Source organism: Natrix helvetica, assembly GCF_964273705.1.
Source record: "Natrix helvetica genome assembly, chromosome: 2".
NCBI classification, from domain to species: Eukaryota; Metazoa; Chordata; class Lepidosauria; order Squamata; family Natricidae; genus Natrix; species Natrix helvetica.
In genome coordinates, this window is record NC_138552.1 from 113,443,036 (window position 1) to 113,462,985 (window position 19,950).

At 38.3% G+C, this 19,950-nt stretch overlaps 1 protein-coding gene across 2 annotated transcripts in view; it reads left to right on the plus strand.

Annotated features, from left to right (window-relative positions):
- Positions 1–19,950, plus strand: part of POLQ (DNA polymerase theta) — a 55,196-nt gene extending 35,246 nt beyond the window's left edge. Inside the window, exons 21-30 of one of the 2 annotated variants that reach the window (XM_081941356.1) lie at positions 2,035–2,172; positions 3,351–3,525; positions 3,874–3,994; positions 7,785–7,900; positions 10,429–10,613; positions 13,240–13,351; positions 14,435–14,559; positions 15,832–15,985; positions 18,018–18,133; positions 19,029–19,950. In XM_081941356.1, coding sequence (XP_081797482.1) covers positions 2,035–2,172; positions 3,351–3,525; positions 3,874–3,994; positions 7,785–7,900; positions 10,429–10,613; positions 13,240–13,351; positions 14,435–14,559; positions 15,832–15,985; positions 18,018–18,133; positions 19,029–19,142 — 1,356 coding nt within the window. In that variant the 3' untranslated portion in view covers positions 19,143–19,950. The remainder of the gene's footprint in view (positions 1–2,034; positions 2,173–3,350; positions 3,526–3,873; positions 3,995–7,784; positions 7,901–10,428; positions 10,614–13,239; positions 13,352–14,434; positions 14,560–15,831; positions 15,986–18,017; positions 18,134–19,028) is intronic. The other variant, XM_081941357.1, reaches the window with a different exon arrangement.

Here is a 19,950-nt window from a genome sequence, read left to right on the forward strand (position 1 = left end):
TACACAATCTGAAGCCGTGGGAGGAGCAAGGCCTAAGAGATTTCCTACTGATATGAGGGCTATGTTTCAGAAGCTTCAAACTAAGCTTGACAATGGTCAGGCTGCGGACCTGGAATGTTAATGGACTCAATTCCCCACAAAAAAGAAGAAAGGTTTTCTATTATTTGAAACAGCATAAAAATGATGTAATTTGCCTGTAGATTTATGAAAGTTAAGGCTTTATGGATTAAAATATGGTGGATAATGCAGAAGAAGATTCTTAAAAGAAAAATTAAATTTGCTCCCCAATTTTTTTCTATTGGGCATAGTACCTGACTGCACTGTTGCTGAAATTAAATTAATATTGTATATGATTACAGCAGCTAGACTGCTGGTAGCACAATATTGGAAGAAAGCAGAATTATGCTCTATAGAAGAATGGATACTTAAGGTAGCAAATCTTGCCGAAATGGATAAAATTTCTGTATATCTAAAAGATCACTCTTACGATAAGTATATTATAGATTGTTATCCCTGGATTGATTTTGTAAAATTAAGGTACGGTTCAAAGGAAGTGTCTATGGGATTTGGTTGAGAAATGTTTCATAAATATGTAGTAATGGTTTTGGAAAGGAGGTTATGATGGTTTTTTTTTTCCTTTTTTGTCTTTTTTGTATTATCCTGTTCTTATTCTGATATATGCATATTATTATTGGGATATTTGTTTTTCAGATTTGCTGGTAACTGTGCTTCTGTCTCTATCTGGGAAGTCAGGGGTTGGGTTAGGGAGGGTTAGGGTGGGGAAACGGGGTGGGGGGAGGGGGAGGGGAGGGAGAAAATGTTTTTTTTAAAAAAAAATTGTTTTGTGTAAAACTTTTCAATTAAAAAAAAAAAATTACTTCTCTAAAATATGTCTAAAACTATCAGTTCCTTAAAATTCTTGATGCAAAACCTCAATATTAACTTAAAACAGATTGTAATTCTGTCTCTTGATTTTTGAAAGGCCCTGGAAGGACATCAGGTGACATTCTAATATCTCCCCGAAGTGTGTGTGCGTGTGTGTGTGTGTGTTGGATTTTTTTTAGCCCAGTTTTGGACACATGATAGTGGGAAGCCTTGGGAGGCAAATCACTCAATTTCTATTCTTTACAACTTCCACAAATAGCTTAAATATTTTCATAGCACAAATATGTAAAAGAAAAATAGAAAAAGAACAAAGAAAAAAACAGGTACAGTGAGAAAAAAAAGAATCAGCTTTGATCTTCTTTACAGCAGTTACAAACAATTTAAATAATTTTAATTATTTCTCCCATTCTAGAACTATATTGTGTACCTTCGTTGCATATTCAACTGCTTTTAATCAGCAAATCTAGAAATCACCAGTTCATTTTTATCCATTTTTCCAAAAACATAAAATGCTTCCAGTCTTATAACAAAGTACTTATTGTTGTGCCAAAGTAGTCTAAAATCTTCAGCCATTTGTGATGGCATGATTTTAACACGTGGGAAGCTTACAAGGACTCCTTCCCAAAGCTAACCTAAAGTAAAGAGATTCATCTTAGTCTGTTTCAGCATTGTATATCGTAGAAGTAAAACAGATTTACAATAATGCATAACTAGAACTTTTAGTAAAAATTAAGAAAGCAACTCATTATTATTTTCTGTATTATCTATCATCTATCTATCATCTATCTATCATCTATCTATCTATCTATCTATCTGTCTGTCTGTCTATCTATCTATCTATCTATCTATATCTTTGCATTTTAGTGATGATAACCTATTTAAACCTGAACGTGTTTAAATAGCTGGTGAAGTGCTGGACTAGGGCTAAGAAGAGTTCTGAGTGTTCAAGAGCACACTTCCCTGAATGACTTTGGACAGAGCAGAAAACTAAATAATCTACTCAGAAATTTTTAAAGTGGAGATTAAAACTGGAGGATAAAGTATTAGGCACTGTTTTCTGCTCCTTGAGGGATAAGATATAAATATTTTTTGAAAAGTTGTGTTGAGCATTAAGATAAATTGCAATTGCATTGCTGTGTTCTCTTTCAGGTATTATTTCTGGAGCAAAAGTTGCCATCCGACGGAGAACTAAAAATGCAAAGAGGCAAGAAAGTGTTGGGTTGTACTAGAAAAGCAACAACAAATAAGAATCGGGCCAGGCTGAGTAAACAGTTCAGTACAACAAAGGTATAGTTTTTGTGTGATTTAACTTTGTGGAATGACCATTTTACCTCAAAAGAGGAACTATATTTCTGCTTTGTTAATAATTTCTAGCTTACATTATCATTCATCAGCCAGAATTCTTGGAAGATCAGGTTCTTCAAAATCATGTGGAGGAATTCTGTTTCTTAACAAAAGAACAGTCCTTAAGATTTCCATAAGCAATCCAATTGCCTATTTCAATTCTAGTGGATTACAGTAATACCTTCCTACCTTTTTGTAAAGACATGGCTCTGCCATTTGGCTTAGGGCCCCAGTGGGGGCTTAGCGTGATGAGGGTGGTTGATTAAGTAAACAGATCCCAAATCTGCCCCTGCCATCCGCCATATGTTTTTGGTTTTAATGTTTGTTTTTAACTTTTCATGTTCTAGATTTTATGTAACTAAAAGTCACCCAAAATTGCCCTATGGTAAGATGGGCGGCCAGTAACATTCTTTATTTGTTTGTTTGCAAAGTGCTTGATTTATAAATAAACAAATGAATAGCTTGATTCATCATTTACTTAAAAATTCAGGTGTCTTACATGTAAATATTCTCAATCATCTATTTTCAAACTTTCCTATTATTATCCCCAAGTTTAATTCATCAGTGGACTGTTCCTATTACATGAAATGTTTTTTTTCTTTCTTTTCAATAAGCATTTCACATAACTACTAAGAGAATTGCCAGCTCTGTTAGTATTTCCTATAGTTGGCTTGCAAAAGGGAGATGCATATATTATAGAAAAGAGTTATTATATATGTAGAAAATATTAAAAGTTCCCTCAGTGAACAGACTGACAGATCTGTTGTGGTGCATTTGTTGTGCTTTTTACTGTATCAGGAAGCCTAGGTCAGAACAGTGTTAAAGCATTCTGTAGAGGGAATAGATCCTCCAAGAGAGAAAAGTATAATTTATTTTACCATTTGCTAATTTAAAAGGGGCATTTTTATTACTTAGCAATAAATAAAATGACAACGCTTCAATCTTGACTGGTAGGTATGTTCCGTAGAAATAAAGAATATGCATTTCCTCAAGTTATCTGGTAATTTAGAAAAATAGTATTCTAATGATTGTCCCAAGTGGGACAATGGTAGTGAAATCTTCAAATAATCTTGTAAACCGAAAAACATTTAATTGGTTTAACTTATTATTTATTTCTATAGGAAGTTTTAGAAAAATTGAAGAAATTGCACCCTTTACCTGGCCTGATTTTAGAATGGAGAAGGATAACTAATGCAATAACCAAAGTGATATTTCCACTACAAAGGGAGAAACGTTTCAACCCTGTCCTAGGAATGGAAAGGATCTATCCTGTTTCTCAATTTCAAAGTGCTACAGGTAGCAAGTTATTATCTTGGCAAATATAACCATTATTTGTGGAGTATGCATCCCCCCAACTTTAGTTGCTGAAGACTGATAGCATGGTTTCCTGTAATTTTGAGGCAAGAAATGTTTGAAAATGCATAAAATGTTGAACGATCTCTAAAATAGACATATAAAAGTTTTAAAATACAAAATCTTTCACCTCTTGCCCTCAAAGTTTTAACGAAATCTCTTTGCACTATGCAAGCCTGCAATCCATACATCCATCATAAACTTGCTTTTTTTATATTTCTATGTATGACACAACCATGGCACTATCTTTCATCTTCCAAGCCTACATTTATCTTTGCTCTATGTTTGTAGGTCGCATAAGCTTCAGAGAACCCAATATACAGAATGTACCTAAAGACTTCGAGATTGAAATGCCAACAATGGTGGAAGAGAGCCCACCTTTTCAAAAACAACACCGTATTTTAAGAAGCAGGTAAAAATATAGTGCATTATTTCTACTTCTTTAAATTTTAATTTCAGTTCTCAGATGTTGTGGGGGTCACATTCCTGAAAAGACATGAGGTATCAGATTTACTATGACATTAGAAACACATTCTGCTTCCATTTTGCAGAAGAAGAAGAAGCCCAGTAGATAAGGACCTCTGGGAAGGGAAGCTTCATGAAAAGAGCTCTGATGACACCAACCCTCCAGCTGAGGTTGTGACTTCATGAGCCAAGAAAGAAGGCTAGCAAGTACTAATTTTCAGTACCCTGAAAATCAGAGAGTTTAAGGAAAGCCCTGGCTAATAAATCCATTTAAAAATCCCTCTAAATTTGGAGAGGCACTTATTTGAACCCTTAAATCAGCGATGGCGAACCTTTTTTGGCTCGCGTGCCACAAATGGGAGCGCAGGGGGGTTGTGTGCGGGCGTGCCGCACCCATAATGCAACGCGCGACCCCCCCAGTGCGCAGGCACGCACAACACGCGATCCCCATTTTTACATGCTTTTTTCGCCCTCCCCAGGCTCCTGAGGCTTTATAGGAGCCTGGGGAGGGCGAAAAGAGCCTCCCCCGCCCCCCCGAGGCCCTACGGAGGCTTCCGTGATGCCTTCGGAATGCTTAAAACGACCCTCCGAGCAACCCGGAAGTCACTTCTGGTGTGCTCGGAGGGTGGTTTTAAGCGCTCTGAAGGTGTCAGGGAAGCCTCCGGACGGTCCCTGTAGCCTTCGGAATGCTTAAAACGACCCTCCGAGCAACCCGGAAGTCACTTCTGGTTTGCTCGGAGGATCGTTTTAAGCGCTCTGAAGGCGTCAGGAAAGCCTCTGGACGGTCCCTGAAGCCTCAGGGGGGCGGGGGGGTGTCTTTTCGCCCTCCCCAGGCTCCTATAAAACCTCTGAAGCCTGGGGAAGGCGAAAAATAGCTTTTAAAAAGGTGAACTCACCATCACTGCCTTAAATCATCTCAAAACCAAAGAAAAATTCTATTCTCCAGTGCGCTGCTTAAGAATCCAAAGGAATGGGTTAATTTTGGTCTGGTTGCCTAGAGACTGAATTGAATAAAAGAAAAACTTTATTTATGGTCACAGACCAAAACATGACCACTACAAAAGAGACACAGCAGCCAGTCACCAAAAGCCCAACTAAGGGAGGTTACATGTCTCTCCTCTAATGGTCACAGCTCTCAAGAAAAACCTGGAAACCTGAGAGGTGATGTACGAGGAGACATCCCCAAGGCAATGCACAAACAAATCACAGCCATCAGGACCAGAAGGGACGATTTCAGGAAGAGACAGTAACCTAGATCTGTCCGCGCTATACATAGGGCAAAATAGAAGGACATGCTCCGCTGTCTCAACCTCGGCTCTGTCACAAGGGCACAGCCGCTTATTAATCGGGAGCCTCTTGTAACGACCATCCAGAAGTGCTGAGGGCAAGACATTGAAGGAAAAAGCTCTTCTATACTTGGGAATGGTTAGGGTATAAAAATAGGAAGCCATCCTCAATCCATAGTTATTAACTTGGTTGAGAGTCAGGGGGGAGCAAGTTTTATTGGCTCTGGCTCTTAGATATTGTAAATCAATGTCCACAAGCCGTTGGACTATCCTAAATTGGGCATCCTTGAAGTCGTAGTTTCCCAAGGCATCCTCCATGAAACCTAGCAGATGAAGTTTCTTCAGCAGCTCTTTCTCCCAGCGAGAAATATGGGAGTCCATGAACACCAGGGAGAGGTAGCTGCCAGGAACTGCCAGAAAGAGCACCCGAAACCACCATTTAAAGGTGTTTATCCAGGCCACACATTCCACCGATCGAATGCCTAGTTCCAGGTATATCGGGGCAAAACCAACACAAGGGGGAAGACCCAGAAGTTTTCTAAGGAAAGCAGCCTGGGTTCTTTCAATGCAATAACTGAATTGAATAAACTTGGCCACACCTCTCTTTTTCACTCGGCTCATCAGTTTTTTCAATTCAGTCTGCCTAAAGCAGTGATGGTGAACCTATGGCACTCGTGCCACAGGTGGCACGCAGAGCCATTTGTCAGGGCACGCGAGGCGCTGCCCTGTCAGCTGGCCAGCTGAGTTCACCCTTTTTTAAAGTCATTTTTTGCCCTCCCCAGGCTCCAGAGGCTTTATAGGAGCCTGGGGAGGGCGAAAAGAGCCTCCCCCTCCCCGGAGGCCCTCCAAAAGCTTCATGAGCTTCCCTGAAGTCTCCGGAGCGCAAAAAACCAGCCCTACGGGCAAACCAGAGGTTCAGGAATGGACTTCCGGTTTGCTCGGAGGTTTGTTGTGACTGATCCGGAGGCTTCAGGGAAGTGTCCTGAAGGTCCCTGAAGCCTTCGGAGCACTCAAAACGACCCTCCGAGCAAACCGGAAGTGACTTCCGGTTTGCTTGGAAGTTCATTTTGACTGCTCCGGAGGATTCAGGGAAGCGTCCTGAAGGTCCCTGAAGCCTCCGGAGGGCTTGCGGGAGAGGCTGTTTTCGCCTTCCTCAGGCTCCTATAAAACCTCTGGAGCCTGGGAAGGGCAAAAAAGCATGCAAAAAATGGGGGGGCGTGCCTGTAGTGTTCGCATGCGCACTGGGGGGGTAGCGCATTGCATTATGGGTGCGGCATGCCCGCACACGACCCCCCTGCGCTTCCCCCACTAATTGCACTCGAGCCAAAAAAGGTTCACCATCACTGGCCTAAAGAGACATATCCACATTTTCTCCTGTACTTTTAAGGAGGTTTTCCTTTGGATTCTTCTAAGCAGTCTCAGGTATTAAAGTTCTTTATTTATTTAGGTTAATCTGTAATGTTGCTTGTTTGGCGGGCGCGCTGTTTAGCCCAGTCTGCCGGCAAGAACCGCCGCCGAGGTTTTTCCCCTCCAGGGGAGAGCGTACGCCCTCAGCCGCTTCTGCCTGATCGTTCAGGCTAGTCCATTCTTGATTGCTGCCTGGTTCTGAGGGCCGTGAGTTCGATGCGCTGTTTTCGAGCCCCTCTGTCTGCGCTTGGAGGCTTGGTGCGCCATCCTCCCATCGCTGCTGCCTTTACAGTTTCGGACTTGCGGAGCCGCCATTTTGGTCTGGATTTCAAATTGAATGCGTGTGGGCCGCGCCTCGAAATACGGATCTCTGATTGGCTGTATTTGATTGGCTGGCCAATCGGGTACTGCAGGCGGTTCACTCTGGCTCTGGCTCCCTGGACCGGTCATCTACCCACCCTTAGGTCAGTATGCTTAGGCATATCCCATTCCTTTGGATTCTCTAAGCAGCGCACTGGAGAAAGACCATTGTACTTACCTGAACAGTTGTTCTCGGTGCGCTGTGGTGAGAATCCAATTCCACCTATTCATGTTTCGGCCCAGGGTCGCAGGTGGCAAGTGAGTGTCGCAGTTAGCTGGACATCTAATGTGTTCTCATCTCTTGAAATAGCCATGCCTTCCATTGAAAAAACTGATGAGCTGAGTGTAATAAACGAGAGGCATGGCCAAGTTTATTCAATTCAGTCTCTAGGCAACCAGACTGAAATTAACCCATTCCTTTGGATTCTCACGCAGTGCACCAAGAACGACCGTTCAGGTAAGTACAACAGTCTTTTTATCCATCCAGAGAAATGATGCAATATGCTCCATAGGGCTATGGCTACCAGGGAGGACAAGCTGAAGAGATTTGCTACTGCTGATTTGTATGTTAATGACAGTAATCAGCAAATATATTTTGCATTTATTCACTACACATTAATTTACTTGTTGAATCATATAGAAATAAATAATAAGCCATGTTTTAATTTAAAACATATTTTACAGATCTGGAAAACATTCTGTGTTACCATGTGGACCTAAGAATCTAACTGAAGAAATATCAAACAGGAAGAAAATACTATTTTCTGTTAGCATGAGACATTCCTTTGTACCATTTCCAGGTAATGCCTTAAAATTGTTTTGACTTCATTGCACTTAATGACCATGCAGGATTTGCTTAACAACAGCAACTGCCATCTGCTTGAATCACTGAACCTTTTTCTGTTTCATTCAATTAATATTATTTTCAAACACATCTTGTCTTCTTTGAAAACTTTCCCTCTCTGTCAGACTTTAACAGCCCTTCCCCTTCAACATTAGAAAAGAAGAAACGTAATTTTTCTGGCAATCACATTATTCTGTTTTTGTACATTTATTAAAAAAAGATTGCATTTGTTCATGATTTTAATAAAATTTCAATGCTTAGAATTCCACAACAGAAATCCCATCAAGAATTTTTTCATAAAATAGATACCCATAGGCCTTCGGTAGACAAGAAAATCGGCTGTGTGAGTTTGGGCAAGTCATGCTCTCGTGGAGGAGTCAGGAGGATTAGATATGTTTGCCACCTTGAATTATAACTATTAAAAAAGCAAGATAAAAATCTAATAATAATATAATCAGAACATGGGCTGCACACGACAATCACTAAGATCTTATTGTAACTGAATCATGTGGAAAGCCATTTTTTTCAGAAACAGGGTGATAAGTTTTTCAGGAATGTCACCATTCGTTATCTTTTATCTACAAATGGTGTTGGTATTATTTATCCAACTTCTAAGGATCAATTTCCCCAATAAAATGTTTGTACTCGTAATAATACTATTAATAGTACACTATAAAAACTATCAATAATACAATGAAAATTATATTATTAATGACATTTTATTAGTAGTTATATTTAATATATTAATGCCTATGCCACATGTTGATGTTTCACAATATAAAATTTTGGATTAATAATAACACATGTAGGGCCTTTTCTGAAATATATATTTACTAAAAAAAATTCTTAGTGTGAAATACAAATAAAAATAAAGAATGGAAAAAAGGGAAAGCAAAGAAGATGGAGGGGATAGAATAAGGGGAGGAGAAATAAAAAAGAAAAAGCAATGACTTTTCCAGTGCCGAAAGATAGATAATGAAGTTATAATATCAGCTTTTTAGTTATACCAAATAGTAACTATTAGCCATTTCTATAGCAATAACTCACTTAATTGTCAAAACCCAGAGTCAAAATTTTATTTTATTTTCTCTTTCACACAGAAAGTCCAAAAGTGGTTTCGAAATTACAACAGAACTATTTTTATTCTTGTCCCTAATTAGTGCAGTCAACTTCTCTATTTCCATTTCAATCCATTCGTCCATTGTGGGAGTTGACGCTTCTTTCCATTTCTGGATGTGTAAAATTATTGTGTAGCAACAAGGTTCTAATTTTGTCCCATATCTTAATCTAATAGTCCAAAAAGAAAGTTTCTATTGTAGGTCCATTTTTAAAATGTTCTGAATTAAAACATGGATTTCTACCCAATATTTCTTTGCATTGTCACATGCCCACCATATATCATAAAAAGTACTCTTACACTTGCATTTCCAACAACTATTTGAAACACTCTTATACATCTTTGCTGGTTTATCTGGCATTAAATACAACCAGTATATCATTTTATGGAAATTCTCTTTTAAGATTATAATTCAATATGAATTACATTCAATTTTGACCTAGCAGTCCCCAACCTTTCCAATTTGAAAGGCGGGGTGTGGGAATGGTTCTGTGTGAATGGTGGGCGCACACCCGCCCTCCACTCGCACGAATGGAGCTTTGCCTGCTTGCGCATGTGCCCACCATTCACACAAGTGGACCTGCACATGTACGCTTGCCCACGTCTTGCACAGCCCAGTTCCAAATGAACCACGGCCCAAAGGTTGGGGACCCTTGCTTTAACCCACATATTTTTCCATGGCTCTAGTTATATATTGTAACCAAAACTTCTTGCCCACTGAATCAGACAATGTTTAACGTATTCAATTTCTAGGTTTAATTGTAGCAACCTTTTATAAACCTTGTCTATAAGATGTTCATCATTAGTACAGAGTATCATTTCAAATTTATTTTTAGCAGCTTCAAAATCGCAATTTTTGTTATACAAAGTAAATCTTTCTTTCAATTGTAGATAGATGAATGAGGAATATGTATGACTTTCTAGCTTGAAATTAGCACAGCACATGCAGGCTTTTAAGAGGTTTATGTGCTTGGTATTTTCCTTACTTAGGATGCCTGTACATAAACAACTGTCATCGTTCGGGAAAAGCCAGACTTCAAATTTTTCTTCTTTACCATCCTCTACATAGAACACTATTGAGGAAGACTTATAATTGAGCTTTTTTTCTATGTGTGCACAGAGACTTCATTCTGGGGGGAAATGTAAACATATGATACTCAGCCTTTTCTGAATTGTATTTTACTGCATTATCACAATATATCAAATATCAACTACATCATGGGATAAACCTGTTGAAACTGAAGTGGGAACTTGCCCATATCCATATATCTTTCACTGAAAGATTAGTAAGGGAGAGAAAGAAGCCCTTATTTGTGATTTGAAGGAAACCAGTTAATTTAGAAATTGTTTTGCATGATTGACCATAGGTGGCTTGATCTTGGCTGCTGATTACTCTCAGCTTGAGTTAAGAATCCTTGCACATTTTTGTTCCGACAATCGGCTACTTCGGGCCTTTGGTAACAACGTTGATGTCTTTAGAAGCATTGCAGCTGAGTGGAAGAAGGTTAACCCTGAAGAGGTTGGGAATGATTTAAGGCAACAAGCTAAGCAGGTAGTTTTGAAAATATACATCTTTCCTGAGATACCAATTCGGTTGAACATTTTTTTTTTACCTTTCTCTATGCCCATGATTAAATATCTAATATTTAATCAGGTATATAATATAAATTTTGTATCATGTTTAATGTATATGAAATTTCTAGTAAGTTGAAAATTTAGAATATCATAGTTGAAAATTAAAGCATCATGGTATTCCATTTAATATTTAATGTAATTAAAAAACAGCTTTACTACAAAATAGAACTGTGAAATAGACATTTTACTTTGGCCACTAAGCTGGGAGCGTATTTCATTAACTAGAACACCACTATTGTATTTCATTACTGAGTTGATCTGTAATATTTTTTAAGATCATATTTAGGAAATCTAGCGAACCTATCCCATTAAGAACTGCCCAATTCCTAATGCAGATAATCCTTGACTATTATTTATTCAGCTATCATTCAGCATTATGGTGGCAATAAATAAGGGAGCTATCAACTGATGGAATTCAGTAAACAACAGTAAAATTGAATGCCAGGATTGCCATTGCTAGGCAATGCAGTCACATGATGATGGTTTACCACCAAATTGCTTAATGATCAAAATTCTGTTCCCAGTTGTGGTTATAAGTTGAGTACTATCAATACCTTTCTCTTTCCTCCTCGTCTTGTTTGCTTTCCTTATCTCTTCTGTCTTCTCAGCTGGCAGAGTCCCTCCTTTCCTTAAACAGAAAAACCTTGCTTGCTGGCTGATAATCTTTCTCAGTCACTGAAAGCAGAGAAATCTTCATGACAGAGTGGCCAGGTCCAACTCTTCTCTTTCACCATGTTCCCCTGCTTGAAAAGCCTGGTGTTGTGGAACCTATTTGATTATTTCAATAATCCTAAAATAGTTGAATAAATGCCAGTTGAGATTGGTCTGAAATTTTGCAGAAAACTAGACTAGAGCTGAAGATGTAAGCTGTACAATTAGGGTAAGACTATAATATGAATCGGGACGCTGTGGCTCAGTGGCTAAGACACTGAGCTTCTCGATCAGAAAGGTTGATAGTTTGGCGGTTCGAATCCCTAGTGCCGCTTAATGGAGTGAGCTCCCATTACTTGTCCCAGCTTCTGCCAACCTAGCAGTTCGAAAGCATGTAAAAATGCAAGTAGAAAAATGGGAACCACCTTTGGTGGGAAGGTAACAGCGTTCCGTGCGACTTCGGTGTTTAGTCATGCCAGCCACATGACCACGAAGATGTCTCCGGACAGCGCTGGCTCTTCGGCTTTGAAATGGAGATGAGCACTGCCCCCTAGAGTCGGAACAACTAGCACATATGTGCTAGGGGAACCTTTACCTTATAATATGAATCATGGATTCAACATCACTGTGAAAAAGGAAATATTGATAAGGGATATTATAGCAATTTCCCATTATTACCAGATGGGCAATTGATTCATGCTGATGTAAATGCCCTATATTGAGTATGAAGTATATTATAAAAATAACTGGTTTTTACCATAGTCAACACTTTTATGTTTGTTAGGTATTTATCATATGTACCAAGAGTGTAAAGTTTAGAAATTTCAACATCTTTTGAAGAGGCTGACAGAAGGCAGACGAAATGAAGAGGGAAGAATGTAAATAATATTTGAATCTTACAAGTAATTAGATTCCAAAATAAGATGTGTGGATTGAGATTGTAAATGCCAAGAATGTTTGACAAGTTGTCCCAGTTCTGTCTCATATATTTCTTGGCATATGAATTGAATGAATGAACCCTAACATTCTACCACATCGAAAGGAGAGCTGCCTATGTAAGTCCCCAAAGAGACAATGTAGGCATTTTTCTGCTTCTCTTCTAATTATTGTATTAGGTGGATTTATAAAAAACATTGCAGTCTTCTGCAGCATTAATAAAGTTGTTTACCTCTCTTCTGTGTTTGGCAGTTTTGTTTCTGCTTCTATTATCTTAAAATGTAATATAGCATGCTGTCCAAAATCTTTTGTTTGTATGATGGATGGCTATGTAAATTGGTTTAATAAATAACGGTAAATAAATAAATAATCACCCTTCTTCTGCTTTTCTGAATCGGTACCCCCCCCCCCCGCCCCCCGTCATATGAAACTACACTTTTAAATTGTGATGTCACAGTTTAGTGAGCCAGCCATTGCCTCAGATCATAACCTCAATTTGTGGCAGGAAAATTATTCTCCATAAGCCATTTTGCTTCCCTTCCCTTCAATCTTTTGATGCAAAAGTAAACATTGTGAAAGAACTCAGTTGGAAGGAATTTGTCTTCCCTTTTATAAAAACTTTTAAGGAAAGCAGAGTTAAACAACAATTCACTGTATTTAATAAATAACGGTAAATAAATAAATAAATAATCACCCTTCTTCTGCTTTTCTGAATCGGTACCCCCCCCCCCGCCCCCCGTCATATGAAACTACACTTTTAAATTGTGATCTCACAGTTTAGTGAGCCAGCCATTTGAAATATTAGAGCTTTGTTATTTTAAGGGCAGTTTAGTGACCCTTAAAATAACAAAGCTCTAATATTTCAAATGAAATAGCAGTTTTGTACCAGCAAAATGTCTTATTCTTTAATCTTGTTGGTTATTCACTAGTGAATTAGAAATTTTTCATTTTTCTAGATTTGCTATGGAATAATCTATGGAATTGGAGCTAAATCCTTAGGGGAGCAGATGGGTGTTCAAGAAACTGATGCTTTGTGCTTCATTGAGTCCTTCAAATCCAGATATCCAGGTAAAGATTGCCGGTGATCTATATTTCTTGACATCCTTGTTCTGTAGTTTACTAAACACAATGCTGGTTCAATGATATTCATGGACAAATAGTCCTCACTTAATTGGAACTGGAATTTCCATTGGTAAGTGATGTTGCAAGGTAGACTATGTATACCGATGAAGCTGTCTTTCCTGATATCTGTTTGTGCATGTGCATGTTAAAAAGAGAATGAGAATCTGAAAGTGTTATAAATAAAACTGCATTGTGAAACTCCAAACTATTTGGTTCACAGATTTCCTTCCTAGGTAGTGGAAGCATAAAGGCTTGATACCTTTTCCTTTTTTTTTGGGGGGGGGGGGGGGAGAATCCCTCAGCCTGAAATTCATTTATGCATGTGTGAATGAACTAAGGGCATGCAATGATAGGACACTTTGTATGGAAGAGTTCTGAAGGGAGATGTGTTTTGGTTAACTTTCTTCATTTTTGGGAAAACAAGTTATTGCTGCTGCTATTTAGTAAACAATTACTGGAAATTTGAGATATATCAACAGATTTAGATCTTCATGGCAGTTTGGAATCAGCTCTGGAACCATTTGTTTTCACTATGTTACAAAGTCTAGAACATGTCTCTTTATTAGTAGGGTTTGTGTGTGTGTAAATGCAGCACATTTAATCTTTTCTGTTGAAATGTAAGAACTCTAGAAAGCTTCTGGTCAGGCTATTCCTCCATTGGAAAAACCTCTTGCCTCCTTCCTCTTGTCAGAGCATTGTTTCCCATGTTTGGGAGACAGTGGCCATGAAAACAATGCAGTGTTTTTTTTTTTGAAAGATCAGCACATTGAAACAGTAAGAATGCGATAGTGCCCTTTGTCTAGTAATAATAGTAATAATAGTAAGGAGACCTAAGCATGAAGCAGTATAATGTAAGACATTCCTTAGATCTATGAAGTCTGAGTGTTGAATAACAGTTGCTAAGATAAGGAAGTTAGATATTGTTAGTAAAAATTAGCAGTATATGTGTGGACTCAACCAGGGATTTATATGTGATGAACATGATAGCTGACCCCAGAAATGAGATAATGTTATTTCATGTTTTTGTAGGTATTCAGAAATTCCTGAAAGAGACAGTGAAGAAGTGTACCCAGGATGGATTTGTGCAGACAATCATGGGAAGGCATAGATACCTTCCAGCAATTAAGGAAACAAATCCTTACAAGAAGGCTCAGGTATAATGAGAAACGTTATGTTAAACCGCTACATCTCTTTAGGGAAATAAAATGCCTACACCCATGCAGTATTCAACCTTCCTAGTGCTACTATTCTTGTTCTCTGGATACCTGTGTGTGAGCTTACCATTAATTTTCAAAAATTGGTTGTTATATTTCTCATTTCTTCTCCCTGTTGACCTGTGATTGCTGTAATCAAATTGCAGCAACACAAACCATTTCTACCCACTCAGGATCCACATCTTGATCTATTTTGTAGCTTTCTTGCAACTCACACTGATTTCAGTGAAGTCCAGGCGTATCAATAGTAATTCTCAGATCTCATTCTTCCGTAGAGATGTAGAAGTAACTCTCTTTGTTTCTAGTACTCAGCCTTGTTAATTATTTCAGTGCATCCCCTCCAAAATGATGCATGTAAACTCCAGAATGAAAAAACTGGTGGCTTTGCGTTGTCTTGGAAAGAAGAGCAATCCTAGATATGTCAGTTGCCTAATTCTTATATGCTGAAGGAGGGTCTTCCAATCAACAATTGTGAGCCACCTGTTTTTTTATTCAAAATCAGTCCAGGCTTCTGATTCTAATATATTTCATTTTGTTTATTTCTTGCTCACTTTAACAAACAAATTATCTGCATTCTTTGTTTTTGATGCACACTTTAAAAAAATCTTCCCAACTTTAAGTTTTAAGATTACACCAACCCAAACGTATGGATTTTAATGCCAACTGTATGTATTGTTTTGAATTGTCTTTAATATGATGAGCTCACCAAATTTATTTTTTTAAAAACTCATATCCTAAAATGTATTAAATTGCATGCTTATATGCAATGCCACAGGTCTCACTAGTAAAAGTACTACATAGAGGAGTTGTGTTGCTTTACTACTGAACTATTCTTTTAACTGCCAAACCACTATTTCAAACTATTTCTTCAACACTATTTCTTTATTGTTCTTCTTTCTCTTTTTTAGTTTAAGATTCCATCCTTATTTATTTGTTTGCTTGCTTACTTGACTATTAATATTTGTACTCACCTAATACTGTAGGTATTAGTTCTTTAGATTTGTTTGTTTTCATCTGTACTACAAAACACAGAAATGCTGCAGGAACTATTATTATTTCAGGCTGTTGTTATAAAAAAAGAGACACACACACAGAAAGAGAGAGAGAGTTCCAAGAAAAAAATTAACATTCTCGGTTGAATATGGATTCTGTTACCTATTTATAGCAATTAATTTGTTTGCACTTCTGCACATTGATTTTGATGAACTTTAGGCAGAGAGGCAAGCTGTAAACACCATTATCCAGGGCTCTGCTGCAGATATTGTCAAGGTGGCTACAGTGAATATACAGACACAGCTTGAAGCTTTACCTTCAATAGTAAAATCTTTTGGACATTTGGAGAGCTCATTCCCCAAAATATTGTCAGGTCAGTCTTTTTTTTTAATTCCTTTGTCTTTTTTATTTAGTATCAAATGTTCTACATTTTAAAACTATGGGAAACACCTACTTTCATATAAGAAGGACATAAAATGTTTGTTCCTTTTTCAGAGCTTTTGCCATATACAGGTGAAACTCAAAAAAATTAGAATATCGTGCAAAAGTTCATTTATTTCAGTAATGCAACTTAAAAGTTGAAACTAATATATGAGATAGACTCATTACATGCAAAGCAAGATAGTTCAAGCCGTGATTTGTCATAATTGTGATGATTATGGCTTACAGCTCATGAAAACCCCAAATCCACCATCTCAGAAAATTAGAATATTACATGCAATCAATAAACCAAGGATTGTACATAGAACAATATCGGACCTCTGAAAAGTATAAGCATGCATGTGTACTCAGTACTTGGTTTGGGCCCCTTTTGCAGCAATTACTGCCTCAATGCGGCATGGCATGGTATTTATAATGCAACCTGGCTGATTTTCTGTACCTTGTGCTAGGCCAGAAACATTGTACCTAGTGTTTCATCTGTCCCTCAAGTCCTGGACTTCCTCCAGGACGGGCTGGAAAAAGGGTTATCCCCTAACACTATTAGGAGGCAGGAGGCGGCTTTGAGTACCATACTTACCTGGGAGGGAGGCCAGTCCTTATCACAGCACCCAATTTTGCGGTGGTTCTTGAAAGGGGCCACCAATCTCAGATCACCAGCGGTGCACCGATACTCAACATGAGATCTGACTAAGGTTCTGGAGGCACTCATCGATCTACCATTCGAGCCCCTTCGTACGGTTCCTACGCAGTTCCTTACCTGGAAGGTAGCTTTCCTGGTAGCCGTAACCTCTGTGAGGAGGATATCTGAACTGCATGCTCTGTCTGTGCGGGAGGACCTATGTACCTTCCAGACTGACAGGGTGGTGCTCAGGCTAGATTCCTCGTTTCTACCAAAAGTTGGGTCTTGGTTCCACCAAGCCCAGGAGGTGGTCCTTCCCAACATCTGCCCCTCCCCAACCCATCAGTTGGAAAAACAATGGCATAAGCTAGATATATGTCGAGCACTTAAGATATATATCAACTGCACATCAGACATTCGACGATCAGAGACGCTCTTTGTCTCCTTCCAGACTGCCTCCCTGGGCAGGAAGGTCTCGGTGTCCACCATAGATAGATGGGTCAGACGATGCATATCTACAGCGTATGAATCAAAACAGGAAATGGCCCCTAGAGGCATCACTGCCCACTCTATGAGAAGCGCTGCCACCACCACGGCGTGGGCCACGCAGGCTTCTCTTGAGGAAATATGCAAGGCGGTGGCATGGGCGTCTCCGTCACCCTTTGTTAAAAATTATACATTAGATAAATTTGTCTCTGCGGACGTGGCCTTTGGCCGTAGAGTATTACAGGCGGTTCATGCCGACAGAACTCATTCAGAACAGTCTTTGTCCCACCCTTGAGGACAGTATATCCCATGCATGGATGCTATCTCCACCTTATTGAGAAAGGGCATTGGTAATTACTTGATATGCCTCTTCTAATAAGGTAGAGATAGCATCCAGCCCCGCTCTGTGGATGACTGTTCCTCCTTTCTGTATTCATGAGTTATTTGTTGATGGTTGATTTTGCACTGAGGGTTAAGATGGATTACTACAGATCTGAGATTCTTGGTTACTAAAGTTTAACAATTTGGCTAACATGTTAAGTCTGTCTTTTTCTTCACCAAAAGCTGAGTGAAGCCACTCACAAGGGTGGGTTATAAAGGATACTAATTAGTTAGTAATCAAACTCAGTTCAATCAGAGAACGGACAGTGTCAACCCATGCATGGATGCTATCTCCCCCTTATTAGAAGAGGCGTATCAGGTAAGTACCAACACCCTTTTTCTTCACTAAGCACTACCACTTTTTTCCTTTGGAGGGCAATATCTTTCCATTCATGTAGCAATAATGACAGTTTTATAACTGTAATGTCCTTTGAAACTGTTCTTTTAATGTTTAAATATGCATCGTTTATTCTTCTAGGAAAATCGCAGAGGATGAGAAAGAGGGAGATTATGCATCCCAAACATGGAGGATTCTTCATACTCCAATTGCATGATGAACTTCTCTATGAAGTTGCAGAAGACAACATAATTCAGGTATGAGGGTGAGGGTTCATTCTCCAAGCTTGCGGGTCGGTTCCCGAATATTTCATTTCCAGGCTAAGTAACATCTTCATGAGGTTTAGGGGATGTCAGTGTTCCTCTGTTCAAGTGTGGGTGTGTCAAGCAAGGGTCTTGTGATGAGTCTTGTGATAAAGAGATTACATCAGTTCCCGATCATTGGGAGGTGAATTGCTGAGGGGGGCGGGGGTTGCATGGGTTGGTTGAGGTCATAATTCAGGTATGATTGTAGAGTTTCCCTGAAATCCTTACAGATGGTTGTTATCGGTATGGTTATCAAGTTGACTGCAAAGAATACAATAAAAACCCAAAGGGAAGTTGCAACTTCAGAATTGTTACTGGACTCCAATCCAGTTTTGTCCTTATATTTAGTTCTACATCTTATAGAAGTCACTTTAGACAGAAATTGCATTCAGAGCTTATAGGGAATGAAGTGCAAATTGGCTGAATGTCTAATGGAGATTTCTCGGTCATCCAGATCATGATTGTCTCAAAGATGCTTTTTCAAGAGGCAACTGGATGTTCAGTTTTTTTCTTTAAAGACATTTCGCTTCTCATCCAAGAAGCTTCTTCAGCTCTGAAATTAGTTGATTTCTCAGGCTGCAAAATGCCATTCATGTATGCTTGGGCTGAGTTTCATGAGTAAATAGTTCTGCAATTTTTTAAAAATGATAAAATTGATTGATGCTTTGAAGGTCAGTTGTCTAATTACTTTTTCAGATTGTCTGAATCATTATTCCTGCCCAGATACTCTGACCCACTTTAAAGATTTATTCAACTTTGATAACTAGTAAAAAAGAAAGTTTGATGAATCTCATGGTAACCATGCACTTCAGCTATTTTTCTAACCCAACTTTGTTGTTGTTTTCAGGTGGCACAGATTGTTAAACATGAAATGGAAAATGCTGTGAAACTCTCAGTAAAGCTTTCAGTAAGGATCAAAATTGGGCCTAGCTGGGGAGATCTCCAAGACTTGGAATTCTGAATGATGAACAGACGTTTGTAACGCACAATTCTCTGAGGAAATGTATGGGCTGGACACTTAGGCATCTTTCTTGCTTTCTTTCTTTCGCACTGATACATCCCTTAATATCTCAGAAAAAAAAATCTAAACCCCCTGCACTTAATTCTGTTAAGAAAATAATTCAAATGTCATGATATAACTAAAAACCACTATGAAATTATTTCACCAAATAGTATTAATTCCTGGTAATATCTTAGTGATTTGAAAGTCCATATTTAACTGTTAAAATATGAATATAAGATTATTTTTAAATGCAATGCAGTTAGGAACAGCTAGAATAATGAGATATTTTACTAGTATAACATTTTTATGAAGAATATATATTTAACTTATTTCAAGTACATGATGAAATATATGAATAATAAAATGCAATTAATCTATTTTGCTATGTGTGTAATTTGAATATAAGGAGTATTTGTATCTCAGGTTTCTGTAATAATTCCATGATTTTTTATATGCCAGGTAATAACCATATATGTATATGATGTTTATGAGTTTTCTTATGTGTAAAGGGGAGTACAAAATATGAAATACATGCATGAAATATCTGTCTATTATAGGGCATGGTGGGTGATTGGAATGTTCCTTGATATAATAGAATACAGTTTTATATTTAAAATTTTGCAATCCATTTCTTTCTTGTTTTATCTTTCATCTGACAAATCCTATGTAGTGTAGCTTACTATTCTGCTTTATCTTTTCTATGCAATGTGAAATCCGTCAATGAATTTGCTTCATAATATAATATACTTCACTTACTATAAAAGAA